The 18,560-nt window shown below is 42.8% G+C and overlaps 1 protein-coding gene across 3 annotated transcripts in view; it reads right to left on the reverse strand.

Moving 5' to 3' along the window:
• Positions 1-18,560, reverse strand: part of LOC110537458 (UV radiation resistance-associated gene protein) — a 162,174-nt gene that overhangs the window by 45,738 nt on the left and 97,876 nt on the right. The window contains exon 14 of one of the 3 annotated variants that reach the window (XR_005034947.1): positions 14,971-15,091. The exons of 1 other annotated variant lie outside the window; for it this stretch is intronic. Coding sequence is in view for 1 of the 2 variants with exons in the window: in XM_036937403.1 (XP_036793298.1) it covers positions 18,461-18,478 (18 nt within the window). In the remaining variant the exon portion in view is untranslated. Of the gene's footprint in view, positions 1-14,970; positions 15,092-17,719; positions 18,479-18,560 lie in introns of those variants that run through there. One more of the 3 variants, XM_036937403.1, reaches the window with a different exon arrangement.

Here is an 18,560-nt window from a genome sequence, read left to right on the forward strand (position 1 = left end):
CGGGAGGCACTACCCCCACAATATTTGTATTATCAATTTCTCTCAGCCAATCATAATCAGTAATTTGTGTAAGTGCTGTGCTTGTTGAATGATCTTCTCTATAAGCTTGCTGAAAGTCTGCTTGTCAATTTGTTTACTGTAAAATAGCATTGCCTCTGGTTAACAAAGGGTTGGTAACAGGCTGATTGGTTGGCTATTTGAGCCAGTAAAGGGGGCTTTACTATCCTCAGGTAGGATAATAACTTTTGCTTCCCTCCAGGTCTGAGGTCACACACATTCCAGTAGGCTTAAATTGAAGATATGGCAAATAGAAGTGGCAATATCATCCGCTATTATCCTCAGTAATTTTCCAGGTTATAGAGCAAACAACGCAATTATTTTTTCTGGCTTCCCCAGTGATTTTACCCACGCACCGCTACTGTAAGAATCGAGGGCTATGCCTAATCACCAAAGCATTCCATCAAACAATTCCAAACAGATGTTCCTCTGAGGCAAACTCGCACAATATTTAATTTTACTCCAAGGGCCCTGCAGACATTTCTTGTTGCTAAACTCAAAAATTGTGTTTGCCGCCTTATTTGTTTTATATCAGATAAGGGAGAAGTAATCTTCGACTAGACGAGGAAATCCAAATAAACTGATTATATTCGCTCTATATCAAAGCCTGTCCAAAGTTCACCCTGTTCTGAACCTTTAGACTCCACTTGTAATAACTCATAACTTTAAAGTTGTTTGCCTAGCTATCCTACAACGATTACATTCACTCTCTCTAATTTCTCTCCAGTCACTCAATGCCAACCCTCATTCGCACCGGCCAAAATCAGGCACAAAACACTTAATAATCAGACGTGTACTGGTATAATGTCTCCCACCAAGATCACACCATTGATCCTGGGAATCAAATGCCTTCACAGAGAGATTAAAGACAACCTTGATATTACTTTCATCAACACTGTTGCCGTGTGCGCGCACACACACACACACACACACACACACACACACACTTGAATGTCCACATTATCCCTGTGTGCGATTCAACTCCCTGCCAATTGGCAGGGGAGCACTTTATGTTATGAGAAAAGACATGGGGTTTTGTATTAGAATCTTTCCCCCCTCTCTCTGTCCTCTTTTGGAAAATGAGCAAAGAGCACAAATGTTGAAAGTCTGGGCCTTTCATGTAAGGTAACTGGCTGCCTTTCAAATGGTGCAAACCATTATCAGAGCTACTGGCCAAAACCTCAAGAGGGATACTTTAAAAATATATATATTATAAAAAAATTGTTTAACAGTATTGTTCGGTCCAAAAAACAAATGATACAATAGGTTGTTTGGATCCTGGATGCTGAATGGTTGATAGCAGGGTTAATCACGACAATCCTTGGGTAATGTTAACAGTTCCATTTGAATTATCAATGTACGTCTACTGTTCCACAGCCCAGCCAGGCAATTCATAAACTTCATCTCCTCTGAAAAAAAGTGTCTTGACATTATTTCCCCTTGCTTCTAGCCTAGCATTTTGTTTGCAACAGTTGGGGTTTGTCTAAACCTTGCTGCCTGCCTCTCTGACCTGCGTAACAATTTTGCAGTTTTTTTTGCGATCTCCACCGTGCCATTCAGAATGAACATATCCGGAACACGGACAGCTTCTCTGAGCCAGGCAAATTAATGTATAATTTATCAGGATCATTATAATGGATATATGCAAAGAAATAGCAATAGAAACAGGCAAAACAAACAAAAAAAGCACATATTTTGTGTCATTTCAGCTGCTTGATCCGTATTAGCTTTAGTTTGCTAGCAAGCAAAGGAGATGTTGCCATCTTGCCTATCAACCTTTTTTGCTTGGAACGGACAACACATCGCTTGGCTAGCGACCATGCCAATAGAGTCGACGAACAGCTTGTTTGGTTAGCAACTTCAGAATCTCAGAACTAATGACTGGTTTTTGCCTGGAGTATGTTGTCTGGTGGAAGGGTGAAATAAAATAAAAATTCCTCCTTCAAATAAAGTTTAATCAAAACGTGATTCATATATTTTTTAATATATTTTGCAACCGTTTCATAAAAGCAATAAGACACCTGAACCCAGGGATTATCATGAAAAACACCCTTCTAAATCCTGTTTACCTGGCCCTCCGCTTCGTGTCGGACCAAAGAACAGCCCTTAGACGGATGTTATTCTCACGATAATCCCCAAGCTCTCATGCTTTACTGCTTAAGGATAACCTCACCTATTATCCAGAATGTTTTTTGGAGGCCAACCTCTCCAGTGTGTTCCATTTGTTCTGATAAAGGGAACAGAGAATGAGGTCTAGTGTGCCTCAGACGGAGTTTCTCATACTCCTATAAACGAAAACGCCACCCCAAAACTATCTTAGTCCATTGTTGATATAGTCCTTTTGTATTTTGAAAGTTACATATCTTGAAAACTTGACTGCTGACATGCAAAACATTTTGGGACTATATCAACAATGGACTAATGAAACAAATACCAAAATATAGTTTTGGGGTTGAGTTATCCTTTAAGTACTGTAGTAAAGTATGTGATTTTTAATTTCATATTTTTTTTTTAAAAAGTGTGTAAGTATGCAGGTGATTATTCCATACAATGTAAGTAAATAGGTACATACAGTGCATTCAGAAAGTATTCAGACCCCTTCCCTTGTTCCACATTTTCTTGTCCTAAAATGTGTTAAAATATATAATTTTCCCTCATCAATCTACACAATACACCAAAATTACAAAGGGAAAACAGGTTAAGAAATGTTTGCAAACGCAGTAAAAATTAAAAACAAATACCTTACATACACTACTGTTCAAAAGTTTAGGGTCACTTAGAAATGTCCTTGTTTTTGAAATTAAAGCACATTTTTGGTCCATTAAAATAACATCAAATTGATCCGAAATACAGTGTAGACATTGTTAATGTTGTAAATGACTATTGTAGCTGGAAACGGCAGATTTCCTAAAAGGAATATCTACATAGGCGTATAGAGGCCATGTAGGCGTTTCCATAGGCGTACCAGCAACCATCACTACTGTGTTCCAATGGCACGTTGTATTAGCTAATCCAAATTGTTCATTTTAAAAGGCTAATTGATCATTAGAAAACCCTTTTGCAATTATGTTATCCCAGCTGAAAACTGGTGTACTGATTAAAGAAGCAATACAACTGGCCTTCTTTAGACTAGTTGAGTATCTGGAGCATCAGCAAGACCTTTCTTCTGAAACTCCTCAGTCTATTCTTGTTCTGAAAAATGAACCCGATCGAACATCTCTTGTGAGACCTGAAAATAGCTGTGCAGCAACGCTCCCCATCCATCCTGACAGAGCTTGAGAGGATCTGCAGAGAATTGGAGAAACTCCCCAAATACAGGTGTGCCAAGCTTGTAGTGTCATACCCAAGAGGACTAGAGGCTTTAATCACTGCCAAAGGTGCTTCAACAAAGTACTGAGTAAAGGGTCTGAATAGTTGTATAAATTTGATACATTTGATATAAGAAAAAACTGTTTTTGCCTTGTCATTATTGGGTAATGTGTGTAGGTTGATGAGGGGTGGAAAAAACTATTGAATCTCTTTTAGAGTAATAAGGCTTAACAAAATGTGGGAAAAGTCAAGGAGTCTGAATACACTGTACTTAGCCACGTATGGTTAAGTATTGTTACTGGGTGGCACCTTTGGACAGCGTGCGGGTAGCTGCGCGTAGCTCGTGGGGACAAGGGGCACAATTATTCTCCACCCAGACAAGCTATAGCGAGCCCAACAAGCGACCAACAAAGGCTTAGACATGTTTAAACCAAAGAGAGGCATTTCCATGGCGACCTGAGTGGCAGCCTACAACAATTAGTATTGTTGTGTAGGAGGGAGGGTGGTACCTCTATACCCCTTTTAAAGCTAGGCAGTGTTTATTTAACAGGCTCTTTCATTAGCCACTTAACTCTTTCTTAAACAACTGTGAAATTATTATGTGGGCCCTGGGACAGTCAGGGGCCCTCTGCCCCAGCTACAGCCCAGCTCATCACAGACGCTTCATTAATAGAGTGAGAAATGGGTTTGGCTTGATACGGAGGGATGACATGACAGTAAGGCCTGGCCGACTGACACTTTTTATTTTATTTTTTATTTCACCTTTATTTAACCAGGTAGGCTAGTTGAGAACAAGTTCTCATTTGCAACTGCGACCTGGCCAAGATAAGGCATAGCAGTGTGAACAGACAACACAGAGTTACACATGGAGTAAACAATTAACAAGTCAATAACACAGTAGAAAAAAGGGGAGTCTATATATACATTGTGTGCAAAAGGCATGAGAAGGTAGGCAAATAATTACAATTATGCAGATTAACACTGGAGTGATAAATGATCAGATGGTTATGTAAAGGTAGAGATAGAGATATTGGTGTGCAAAAGAGCAGAAAAATAAATAAATAAAAACAGTATGGGGATGAGGTAGGTGAAAATGGGTGGGCTATTTACCAATAGACTATGTACAGCTGCAGCGATCGGTTAGCTGCTCAGATAGCAGATGTTTGAAGTTGGTGAGGGAGATAAAAGTCTCCAACTTCAGCGATTTTTGCAATTCGTTCCAATCACAGGCAGCAGAGAACTGGAACGAAAGGCGGCCAAATGAGGTGTTGGCTTTAGGGATGATCAGTGAGATACACCTGCTGGAGCGCGTGCTACGGATGGGTGTTGCCATCGTAACCAGTGAACTGAGATAAGGCGGAGCTTTACCTAGCATGGACTTGTAGATGACCTGGAGCCAGTGGGTCTGGCGACGAATATGTAGCGAGGGCCAGCCGACTAGAGCATACAAGTCGCAGTGGTGGGTGGTATAAGGTGCTTTAGTGACAAAACGGATGGCACTGTGATAAACTGCATCCAGTTTGCTGAGTAGAGTGTTGGAAGCAATTTTGTAGATGACATCGCCGAAGTCGAGGATCGGTAGGATAGTCAGTTTTACTAGGGTAAGTTTGGCGGCGTGAGTGAAGGAGGCTTTGTTGCGGAATAGAAAGCCGACTCTTGATTTGATTTTCGATTGGAGATGTTTGATATGGGTCTGGAAGGAGAGTTTAGAGTCTAGCCAGACACCTAGGTACTTATAGCTGTCCACATATTCAAGGTCGGAACCATCCAGGGTGGTGATGCTGGTCAGGCGTGCGGGTGCAGGCAGCGAACGGTTGAAAAGCATGCATTTGGTTTTACTAGCGTTTAAGAGCAGTTGGAGGCCACGGAAGGAGTGCTGTATGGCATTGAAGCTCGTTTGGAGGTTAGATAGCACAGTGTCCAAGGACGGGCCGGAAGTATATAGAATGGTGTCGTCTGCGTAGAGGTGGATCAATCCATAATCCACACTATCCATAACCCTCACTCTCCCATCCAGAAGGATGCAGCCTGACATCAGGGGTGCTGGTAAGGGAGTCTCTCTAATGGGGTGGGATTTTATTTGACGGAGAGTGAGGGAGGGGAGTGTGGAAAGAGTCTGACATCCCCACAATGCCTGTGTTTGTGGGATACATGTTTAAGGGAGAGGGAAGAGAGAATCAGACTGATTCTGCTGGGGTTTGTTCATTCCTTCACAATAAGTAGTTTGAGGAGCAGATCTGTTAAATCGGATGAAAGACTGCCGCTCTGAGGAGAGAAGAGGTAAGAAAGACCTTAATGAGATCCACATGGAGAGGATGAGAGAATAGTGATGGAGAGAGAGAGAGAGGATCGACACAACCCAGCCAAGATGGTTGACATTTAAAAAAAAATATCGACCAGATGGGACCAGCATTGTTTTATTCCAAAAGCTGTTTAATTTCTTTAAGGTGGAATAGGCCTTGTAGATGAAGGGACGCCATTTTGCCAGAACGCACACGATAAAGGCAAGGCGCACAGAGCAGTTTGATTAATTAACTAGAACAACACGTTTTCTAAACTTGCTGACATAAAATATACTTGGTCTCTGCTCCTCACCGATTCACACGACGAGGGGGAGAAACCCGAGCCTCGTGCTTGGTCGGCCCAAACACCCACGAGTACAGAATCTCTCTTTTGTTTTTAAGACCTCATGTTGGGCTGAAAAAACGACCGGTCAGTTTTACATGTTATGACATGGCTTTGATAAGATGACCAATCTAATCCCAACAGACGCAGAGAAAAAATGATTGCCACTGACTGTGACGTCTTTTCATCTTTTACCTCTTATCAAACAGTTGTATTATTACGTTCCCTCTGCCCCTCCCCCCACCACACTATCATTCCTCAGATATTATGAAAATGCATTTTGATGTGGAACTGGCTGGGAGAGTTTTTTGTTGTTGCTGAAGTTATCATTTTGAAATGGCTGTATGCTAAGAGGGGCCCAACATGTAGCCTAGTGGCTGGGGTTCAAATAGTATTTAGAAAACCTATAATACTTCAGCTGTGCTTGATTGAGCTTATCTAGTGAAAGGGAACCAATAGAGTAGTCCAAAAAGTGCAAACCGAGCGCATCTGGCACTCCGGGGCAGGCTAAATAAAATGCTCAAAACATTTTAAAGAGTTAAAAAACGATATGCACCCAGGACTCTCTAGAGCAAGACTCCAACAAACAAAGACCCTCAACTACAAATCTCAAGCAGCTGGAAACTTCAGCCACACTAAGTTAAATGACAACGCAGAGCCCACAGCCCACAGCCCAGACAGAAAAGGAGAGATCCTCAAAAGCACACAGTTAAACACTTCAACAATGATATGATTTCACTACAGCTTTGCACTGAGGATGCAACATGACACCTTTCATAACTCATCGTACTGTAACAGTGTCATCAGATTATACACATTTTCAGGGCAATTGTGAATAGACTGCTGTCAATAAATTCCCATAGATGTAGGAATTCCAATTGGCAAGAAAAGTAGAGCTTGACTAGGAACCAACTCTCCCCACTGATCCGTTTGTCCTCATCTATGTTTTTAACTTCCAGTTTGCAACAATTGAGTTTCTGTCTCCCTTGCAAAGACAACAAATAGCACACACACACACACACAGAGAGCGAGAGAGAGAGCGTCTCTATGGGGAAACAGTAAGCAGGATTAGGCCTTCTTCCACCCATATATTAAGTGTAGTGGGCTGCTCTGGCACCTCTTTGCGGTGATAGGCAGATCCTGAGCTACTGACCTCAAACAGTGGAAATTCAATAAGAAGAATTGAAGTGTTTCATAAAGCCATAGGAGGCTGTCCAGAGGAATCCCTGTAAAAACCTGGCAGCCCAGGCATAATCACAGCGTGCTGACGGCCCACGCTCCCCTCACAGGCTCTAAATTGGAAACCACAGGACGGTGACATATGTATACAGTGCCTTCAGAAAGTATTCATACCCCTTGACTTATTCTGCATTCGGTTGTCTTACAGTCTGAATTTAAAAAAAATATTCTCACCCATCTACACACAATACCCCAAAGTGAAAACATGCCTTGGAATTTTAACAAAATGTATTGAAAATGAAATACAGAAATATCTAATATACACAAGTATTCACACCCCTGAGTCAATACATGTTAGAATCACATTTGGCAGCTATTATAGCTGCAAGTCTTTCTGGGTAAGTCTCTAAGAGCTTTGCACATCTGGAATGTACAATATTTGCACAATATTTTTTTTTAATTCTTCAAGCTTTGTCAAGTTATTCATTGCTAGACAGACATTTTCTAGTCTTGCTGTAGATTTTAAAGCCAATTTTATTCAAAACTGTAACTAGGCCACTCAGAAACATTCAATGTTGTCTTGGTAAACAACTCCAGTGTATATTTGGCCTTAGGTTATTGTCCTGCTGAAATGTCAATGTGTCTCCAGTGTCTGTTGAGAAGCAGGCTGAACCAGATTTTCCTCTAAGATTTTGCCTGTGCTTAGCTCTATTATGTTTATGTATAGTCCTTGCCAATCACAAGCATACCCATAACATGATGCAGCCACCTCCATGCTTGAAAATATGAAGAGTGGTACTCAGTGATGTGTTGTTGGATTTGCCCAAAACTTAACGCTGTGTATTCAGGACAAAGTTCATTTCTTCACCACATTTTGTGCAGTTTTACTTTAGTGCCTTACTGCAAATAGGATGCATGTTTTACTGCCCTTCTTTGCGAGGCATTGGAAAACCTCCTTTGTGGTTAAATCAGTGTTTGAAATACACTGCTCAACTGAGGGACCTTACAGATAGTTTTGTATGTGTGGGGTACAGAGATGAGGTAGTCATTCAAAAATCACATTAAACACTATTATTGCACACAGAATGAGTCCGTGCAACTTATGTGACTTATTAAGCACATTTTTACTCCTGAACTTATTTAGACTTGCATTAACAAAGGGGTTGAATACTTATTGACTAAAGACATTTCAGATTTTCATTTTTATTAATTTGCAAACATTTCAAAAAACACAATTCCACTTTGACATAACTGGGTATTGTGTGTAGGCCAGTGACACAAAATCTTAATTTAATCTATTTTAAATTCAGACGGTAACACAACAAAATGTGGAAAAAGTCAAGGGGTGTGAATACTTTCTGAAGGCACAATAACTGCAGTCCCAGTTAAATAATAAATAATAGTGCTGGGTCTGGACCTGGCAAACAGAGACTACTGACTGGTGCTACCCCGCCTCAGCTGGACGGACGAACAAACACACACTAAAAACAAACAAAAAATAAAAGGTGGTATGGGCAACCTGTGTCAGCTTTGAGGGCCACTACTCCCTTAAATGATGAAGTGAATTGATGTAACACCATATCAGGGAAGAGAGATAACACTTAAGACGGTAACATTGGGCACACTACCACCCATACACCGCTCATTTCTGCACTGGGTGACATTATAATCCAATATTTAAAATGTTTGTTTTTAGGGTGTTAAGGGAAACAGGTGCTTCTGGTGCCGGTCGTAAAAGGTTCTACCACAGACAGAACCAGTCTACCCAATAAGTGGCTCTGGATTTGTACCGACCGTAGCTAGCAACAATGTTTGTGATGGAAAACGGGACTAGACCACACAATGAGAGGCTATGAAAAGCCCTGGGAGAGAGGTGTGTGTTTTTGCACTGCATTTAGCTCCAACACAGCCTGGGTTAAAAAAGTATTTTAAATATTTAAAATATTCTGTGCATTTACTGGAGTGACAAATGGGTGGGGTTTGCACTTTTGTGGCTACTCCATTTTTTCCCATTGCACCAGACAAGCTCAATAAGGCACAGATAAAGTATGTGAAAAATGTCCAATACTATTTGAACCCAGGCCCTAGACTGCTGCAGAGGCCCAGTGAGACCCATCCCACAGCCCTGAGAGGCCAGAGCTACTTGCTGCTTCTTTCTGGATGTTTTTCCACCTCCAGGCTCATCCAGACCAGAGCATCATGATTTCCCAGCAGAAGCAGCCACACTCCCTCCCTCTAGGAGCAAACGGGCAGCCAGCCGCTTAGGCCTCCCCTCTCCTCCTCTCTAAACATCTCCTGCTCCTCATACTTGGCCAGAGAACAGTAAACTAAACTCTGGGAGGGAGAGAGCTGGGGGAGACCCTGGTTGTTCCTGTCCCCCCTCCCCCCGTGCCTGGACACATTCATCACTATACTCACTGAGGGAAGAAAACGTTATTAATTTATTTAAACTATGAAATACTGAAGCGGTGTGATAGGGAAGACCTGCTGCAAGTGCCTGTTTTCTTCCAGCTCCATGGGTGGCTGGTTCATATAGAGAAAACAGAGCTATGTGATATATACAGTGTGTTGCTGCTGCGGTATAACATACAGCAGGAAAGATACCATCCTTACAGTGTTGGAGGGATATAAAGGAGATACAGTACGAGGTATGACTGCAAGCAAGAACAGCAGCTATCCACTCAATTACAAGCTCACCACAGTTCTATGTCTGCCGATACAATACAGTAAGAGCACATTTCCTAAAACATGGACAGTCATGCACTTACACACTTAAAAGAGCACGACATACTGTACAAGGCTTGGCATGTCCAGAGCACTCTGAGGTACTGGAGTCTGTGACACACTGATAGATGTAATCTCTGACTGGGCTCTTTGAGAACAGAGTGACTCTGGTTTCAAATAGTATCTGTTTTCTTTCAAATACTCTACCTGTAATTGATTAAGCTTGCCAAGCATAATGAAACCAATGGAACAGTCCCAAAAGTGTAAATCCCACCCGTCTAGGGATTTCAGGCAGGCTCAATCAAATGCTGAACATGTTTGAAAGATCCCAAATCCTCTTTTAACCCAGGTCTGGTGAGTTCCCCCTCTCTCTCTGGCTCATAAATCATGTGAGAGAAGGTTAGACAGCTGTCAGAGCTGTCTCCCTCTCTGGTCCTGTTATTCCTAGACTGTTAACAATCTCTCAATCCAGCAGTATCACTCCTCTCTCCCCTAACCGTTTACTTAACCCACTTACACTCTGCCAAAAACAATTTCTTGCTTGAAATGTGACAAATCAAGTCGGCTAATGAAGTGCCTTTTACAGTCTGAGACATTAGAGATCGACTTTAAAGTGGCACCTTAATGGCATTACAATATAAACCACATTGTCAGAGGCATGGGTGCGGAATGGGCCTCTTATTAGATGTACTGTAAAGGGAAAATTACCCAGCCATTTATTCTTCCGCATGCAGGCACTTTGCTTTGAGGCTCGCTGCTATTCTTCACCACCGGGCTAAAACAAAACCAGACACAAATTCATGACCTGTCCTGCGGTCTCAAAGAGAACTCTACTTGTTCCCTTCCTCCACATAAGGAGGTAGAGGGTGGAATGCAAAGTAAAGTACAGTACATTGAGAAGCTATATCTCTGGGCGTGTCTGTCCTGTCCATTATGCCACAGGTTTACCATATCAATCCCTGTAAAATGGAAAACAAATGTTGTTGTGTCTGTCTCTCTGTCTGTCTGCACTTGAAGCTCCACATTATCCATATTAGCCTTTAGGGTTTGGGAGGACACAGAAGCCTGTTTACTGAGATGAGGTTTTGCAGGGGGGGCCAGGCGGGACAAAATAAGGAGACTGGTTGTTTTAGAGGGGACGATGCGGAGTGCAGAGTGACGTGATCACATGGCTTTTTCAGGAATGCTCTCCGACCGGACCATGCTGTGGGGTTGAGTCACTGACTACAAGCCTTCACTGACAGAAAGGACTGTCAGGGAGAGAGGTTTTCTAGGGGACACCTGGAATAGTTCCTCCTAAATCTACTCCTCTCCACTGAAAGGTTGAGCTGAGAATGGCTCAGGGGAACCAATGCTCCTCGCTCTCATATTTACCTGCCTCATCTTAATTAAATTCAAGGGTAAACATAGCAGTACCATCTATGGCCAGTCAGCCCTTTTCTGCTCAATGCGTTGCCTTCAGTTCAAGGACACTGTTAGTTTCAATAATGAATGGGAGATCTTTGTCAGCTCTGGGAGAGGTTGGGATTCGGCAAGGAGGGCTGGGCCCATCGTCTGATCAAGGATTTCTATTTAAAACAAGAGTAAACAGGATCCTTAAACCTGGGATTTTTGTCTGGAAATGACCTAACACCATGATGGTTATCACAGGCAGCTCATTCATTCATTCAATATTGTGTTGATCTTTCCCCTACAGAAGGAACTCAAATAAGATGAAAGTGGTGAAGGCATGGGAACAGCTTTGGGACCAGAGTGTGGAAGTGGAGGGTTATAGTTCCAGTTCTATATAGTGATTAATTACATTGAAAGGAAGTGAGGGAGCACCATGTCATTCAGTAAATTGGTGGAGGATGTCCAATTTACCATTACAGGACATTACATATTACAGTCTGAGCCAGGACATTATACAGGCCTATGAAACAGTACATGACACAGTGTGGTTTACAGGGAGTTATTCTGGAGCCCTGTGGGTTGAACGATGACTGACCATGGGTAAACACACAACTGTTTAGGTAAATGCCAACATGAGTCCATGGAAACAGTGACAAAATGTGCGAAAAATGTAACCCGTCCTGTTCTGTCCTCTTCATTTCTGTGATAAATCATTGCCAGCTTATTCTGGTCGCAAAACCCCATTGTAGGTCTGGCTGAGAACTGTCCGTATTAAAGAAAATAACAGACAAATGAAATAAGGTAATATATGGTGATCATTTTCATGGAGGCGTTGTGAACATTCTTGACTTGCACTGTGCCCAGGCAGTGCACATTCTATTCAGGTCAGGCTGGGTTCCAAAGAGACGGAAGGCGATATGGAGGACGGGGGCTGGGTAGTGTTCTACCTCTTTAGCACGCTAACCTGAGTTAGGCTCATATGGTTTCTATCAAGGATTTATATATACACTAAATGACTAATACCCCCTATCAGTAAATGAGTGTGTATATAAATCATTGATATACGCTATGTTAAAGCCACTGTGCCTCCATCTTGGCACACCCCCATCATTGTACAAAAATATTTTAGAAGCTATAGAAATGCATTTATTAATGTCTACATTCGTTTTTGCCACATTTACAGAGACCTTAATGCATACTTAAATTATATTCTGAGCGAAACATAAAAATAAAATAAAAACATTATTAATTTTACTCTCCCCGCTACAACAAAACATCTTAAATACTGTATATGTAATTTTGTAATTGAAACACTGTAGAATTCCATTCATTCCTATGGAGGACTGCTCCTACTGGGGAGTGCCAATATGGCCAACCGGTGGCTTCAAAACTCAATGGCCAATACATAGCATACATAGAGGGTGTAGAAGATGCCGGAAAGAGGAGGGTGGAGAGAGAGGGGGTGAGAGGAAGGAAAAGGGACAGTTGTAACACTAGTGCATACTATACACATGGATGGCTCGGACACGTAAACAAATAAACAACCAAAAATAGCTGACGGCATCTCCACATCATTCTCATAATCCTCATTCATTGGTTAAGACCACTCTCCAATCGGAAATCCTGCTAGCCAAGCTAGAACACCTTCTGCCTCCTTTTCTAACCGCTGGGCTCCACCAATAACAACTACCTCCATTATTACCATCATTATCATTCGGTGTTCTTGCCAATCAGGCAAGAACACGTACTGCCTCTCAAACTGCTAGACTCCAACAATAAGAGCACTCCTAAGGCCCAGCTCCACCAATAATAGCTAGCTATGTCCCAGCTCCTGCTCCTGTTCCATACGCAGTATGCTGGCAGCCCAGCCAGGCACTTCCACTAACCACTAAACATAGTGGCTCCCCCATGAGTCATAGCTTGGTTTTATGGAGCCACAGTTGCCACACTCTCTCTAAATGGCTGGTGCATTATTCTGACGTACGCTCCAGACCACCAGCATGGCCAGAGTCAACGCCAGGGGTGCATTGTGGGTAATGTGGTTGCGCTCAGCCAGGGCCCTGGGGTTTGTAGGTTGACAGAGCCGAGCGAGTGGCAGGTTTTTCCCTGTGGGCCTCGGAGCTAGGCATGGTGGTGTGCCCATGCCTTCTGCTTCCCCCTCCCTCAGTTAGATAGCCCTGGGTCGGTCCTGCTTTAATAACTGTGCAATACTGAGCTTCCTTCTCCCAAACCAGGCAAATATGATACCCCCGGCTTAGCGATTCAGAGCTAATTGTCAATGGTGTAAAATACTTAAGTAAAAATACTTTAAAGTACTAAAGTAGTTTTTTGGGGTATCTGTATTCATATTTTTGACAACTTTTACTCCAGTACATTCCTAAAGAAATAATGTACTTTTTACATTTTCCTTGACACCCAAAAGTGCTCGTTACATTTTGAACGCTGAGCAGGACAGGAAAATGGTCCAAATGACACACTTATCAAAATAACATCCCTGGTCATCCCTACAGCCTCTGATCTGGCGGAATAACTAAACACAAATTATTTGTTTGTAAATTAGTGTGCCCCTGGCTATCCATAAATAAAACAAATAAAAAATATTGTGCTGTCTGGTTTGCGTAATATTAGGAATTTTAAATGATTTATACTTTTACTTTTGAAACTTAAGTAGATTTGATCAATTACATTTACTTGTGATACTTAAATATATTTTCAAACAAAATAATTGTACACTTTAACTCAAGTAGTATTTTATTGGGCGACTTTCACTTTTACTTTAGTAATTTTCTATCAAGGTATCTTTGCTGCTACTCAAGTATAACAATTGGGTACTTTTTCCACTACTGCTAATTGTTGTGCCCCCCCAACTCCTCACCCACCTCCCCTCCACCCTTCAAAACTACATCTAGCGTCTATTGCAATCTAATCCGGCTCACATGCCTGTTTCACAACGAGCATACGGATAAAGGAGCTCTAAAGAGAGCGAGAGAGAGCAAGAGCTTCAGCTCCAGAGCATACGTTCACTATCCCTGAGAGCCAGTCTCACTAACTTGGCTAAAACGCAGGATTGACGGCTTCAGTTCTTCTGCCCCCTGCAGAAACTTTCAGCCCCTGTTACAAACCCTCACCTGTGGCCTCCTGAACTGGAGTGAAGGAGCAGCCAGGCCGCACTTCACCACGTAGTGCACTCATTCCAAGGGGCTAGAATAGGACAGGCCTCTCCATGAGAAGAACAAGGCATTAGCAAAGCTTTAACCTAACATCGGAGTAAAATAAACACCTGAGCAGCGTTTCTTTCTTTCTGGTCCTGATGAGAGAAAAAAATCCTATCGTGGAAGGTTCTCTTCTGCACTGTTGAACCAATCCAGTAAATGTGGAGGAGTTGCCTTGTTAACTTCCAAAAGCGGAAGTCGCGTCACAGTCTCTTTCCTTTTCCTCTGAAAACCGAATGCATCCGGTTGAATATGACCCAGCAGAGGGTGGCAATGCTTAAATCGAGTTACAGAGGTGCAACTGGGGAGCAGAGTGCAAAGATGCATGTTAACGAACTTGGAAATGTCTCCACTCCAATCCTACAATCCATTTGGGTGTTGTTTGTGGTGAAACATGATATTTGCAGAGTGCACAAGGGTTCTGTCAAAGTTTTGAAGACAATGTTGTTGTTTCCTTTATGTCGACAGTTACCTGCATAATGTCTTCCATCCACCACTGGTCCAGTATGAGTGGTGGCTTCACTGTGTAGCCAGAGCCCTGCTTTGTGTCAGCAGCAAAACACCGTGGCAGCCCAGCTCCAGCCGGGCACAACCTAAGGATCGCATAAAAATCACTAAAGAAAGAACAAAACACAATAATATCAACCTGGCCGTGAAGCAAAGCGCTGGCTCTATTGGTCAATTACACTAGTGAGTGGAAAATCCAGGCTCAGTGTCTCTAATACGGTATGGGGGGGGGGGGGGGGTGTCATAGAAGCAGCCATTTCCTAATAAAGCCTTCAGAGTATTAACAAGGACCATACCGTAGTCTCTACTCAAACATCACTGGGACGCAATCCAGGTCTCCCAGATAAAGTGGTCTGAAACGGCCAGAGTTGTGGAAAACCCTTATCGACGGTAAAAAGGAGGAAATGAACCGTGACAGTGTTGCGTCGGTCGCTTCATGCATTCCCCCCAAACTACTGGAACACATGTGATGGCGGCAGAACCCAGTGATCAGACACAGGAATGCACAGTTTCATGCGAGGTACAGCAATTCCCCATAGATGGTGGGGGAGCTGTCTTTGTGGTGGGTTCCGCTACATCTACTATGAAATGTTTACCACTTGCGCTGCTCTGCAACAACGTTTCACAACCATTGTCAGCTGTAGGGAGCTGATCCATGCGGTGCACATAGGTTGATTTTGAGTCGGTCCAGTAAATCACTCTCAACATGGATATATCCCCCCAGTCACACATGGAATGTATAAGATGCTAGACTGACAAAAACTCATGAGCTCACCTTCAAAGAATTCAGTGACACAGACACAGAATGTTGACTGTCTTGCACAATGACGAGAGAGAGATTTTCCGGATGGATTCACCGCAAGTCAACCTGAGGATTTGACTTTTTACCGACACACAGTCATATGCCATACGCTATTCCAGGGTGGGGTCCCACAAATGTAACGTTTGGTAAAGACTGGGACTATATATTGCTGTTTGAGCCTATATGTTGTGCATTCGCCAGGTTTTTAAAGGGGCAGTTCAGTCAAAAACATGATTTCCTGTTTCCACACTATGAGGTTGAAATAACACGGATAAGGCAAGAATTATGATAATGTTATTTTAATGTTAGAGCTTTTTGGAGTGAAAAACACACCTTGAATATCTGCCTGATCAGGTGGGATGGAGATTTTGGCCCACAGCATGACATCCTTATCTGATTATTCTGACCAATGACCAATCATGTTTTATTTGCATATGTATCCTACTACTTTGAAGCGGGGTAGTCTCTAGAGTCTAGACAATCTTATCTGCCAAAATGTAAATATACACTTTATATACAAACGTATGTTGACCCCCCCCCCCCCCCTTCAGTGGATTCTGCTATTTCAGCCACACGTTGCTGACAAGTGTATAAAAATCGAGCACACAGCCATGCAATCTCCATAGACAAACGCTGGTATTAGAATGGTCTTACTGAAGAGCTCAGTTACTTTCAACGTGGCACCGTCATAGGATGCCACCTTTCCAACAAGTCAGTTTGTAAAATTTCTGCCCTGCTAGATCTGTCCCGGTCAACTGTAAGTGCTGTTATTGTGAAGTGGAAACGTCTAGGAGCAACAACGGCTCAGCAGTGAAGTGGTAGGCAACACAAGCTCACAGAACCGGACCGCCGAGTGCTAAAGCGCATAAAAATTGCCTGTCCTCATTTGCATCACTCACTACAGAGTTCCACACTGCCTCTGGAAGCAACATCAGCACAATAACTGTTTGTCGGGAGCTTCATGAAATGGATTTCCATGACCGAGCAGCTGCGCAAAAGACTAAGATCACCATCGCCTGGAGTGGTGTAAATCTCGCCGCCATTGGACTCTGGACCATTGGAAACACCTTCTCTGGAGTGATGAATCACTCTTCACCATCTGACAATCTGACAGACAAATCTGGGTTTGGCGGATGCCAGGAGAACGCTACATGCCCCAATGCATAGTGCCAACTGTAAAGTTTGGTGGACGAGGAATAATGGTCTGGGGCTGTTTTTCCATGGTTCGGGCTAGGCCCGTAAGTTCCAGTGAAAGAAAATCTTAATGCTACAGCATACAATTACATTCTAGACAATTCTGTGCTTCCAACTTTGTGGCAACAATTTGGGAAAGTCCCTTTCCTGTTTCAGCATGACAATGCCCCCGTGCACAAAGCAAGGTCTAAACAGAAATGGTTTGCTAAGATCAGTGTGGAAAAACTTGACTGGCCTGCACAGAGCCATGAATGGAAGCAAGCCCCTGCAGCGCAATGTTCCAACATCTACTGGAAAGCCTTCCCAGAAGAGTGGATGCTGTTATAGCAGCAAAGGGGGGGACCAACTCCATATTAATGCCCATGATCGATGAGCAGGTGTCCACATATTTTGGTCATGTAGTGTATGTAAATATATCTAAATTTGTATCTACACACCCACGTGATCAGACTTTCAATGGCAAAAGGAGGCTCATAATAACTTTGGGGGTGCTTATATTAGTCCAGTTACACACAAATGTGTAATGGAAATGTGTTTCTTGCATATCCCAACTGCTCCTGAGATACCCGCGGGGAGTGGGGTCACGGCCAGGGTCCAGAGACAAATGTTTCACCTTGCTGGTTCGAATACTTGAGCCGACACCTTTTTGGTTACTGGCGCAATGCTCTACCAGCCGCCCAGGGAAATAAGTTATTTTCATGAAATAAACACACACAGTGATTTATTAGACATACGGTGATGATAAAACAAAACAAAAACAAAATGTAAAGACTGCATGGGGGATTTAAGAGGTTGATCCACGTCCATGTCTGAGATGAGAATTATCAGGCTCTCGACCCACACAGACATGCACACAGACACTCATATCCCTTTCTACTTGACAGTTACTACAGTACAGTAAAGTCAATCAAATGACACCATCCTCAACACTTCTTCCAGGATAGTATTTCACCTCTAAACCTGGCAGAGCGGACAGGCAGAAGTGAGGGAATAAAAATCAGATCTGATGTTGGAGCAACTCACACCACAGTAAAACGGTCACTGGTCTATAATTCTAAGAACCCCATGGAAATGTTACTTATCTGAACCCCTCATAGATCATTACAATCATAACAATACATGAAACAAACTGGGAGAAAAAGCATTCTCGATTTCAGTTCGGTTGCATAAAGAACAGAACACGATCATTTTGAAACATGTAACATTTTCTGGGTCTCCATACATACCGTACAGAACAAATAATGGTCCTGCTCTTTCATGCAAGTCATAACATGCACCCTTGACCTCCTTGGGTTTTCAGTCCAAGCTTATTTTAATTTGCAGTGTGTAGTTTGTCCCCCCCCATCTCTCTCTCGTTGTTGGACCAAGGCGGATGGAGGATGGCAGCAGTTTGGATAGCAGCTAGCTAACAGGTTGCGGCAGCGGCAGTGCGTCAAAGTCCGAACCTCCCAAAGTGCAGTCATTTGAACCCAGCCACCTGTTGCAGTTAATTGCCCTGCTTAATACACTGGAGAGATCCCATTCCACATTCTCACAATGGAATGCAAATTGTTATATTT

Source organism: Oncorhynchus mykiss, chromosome 12 (genome assembly GCF_013265735.2).
Source record: "Oncorhynchus mykiss isolate Arlee chromosome 12, USDA_OmykA_1.1, whole genome shotgun sequence".
Lineage (NCBI taxonomy): Eukaryota > Metazoa > Chordata > Actinopteri > Salmoniformes > Salmonidae > Oncorhynchus > Oncorhynchus mykiss.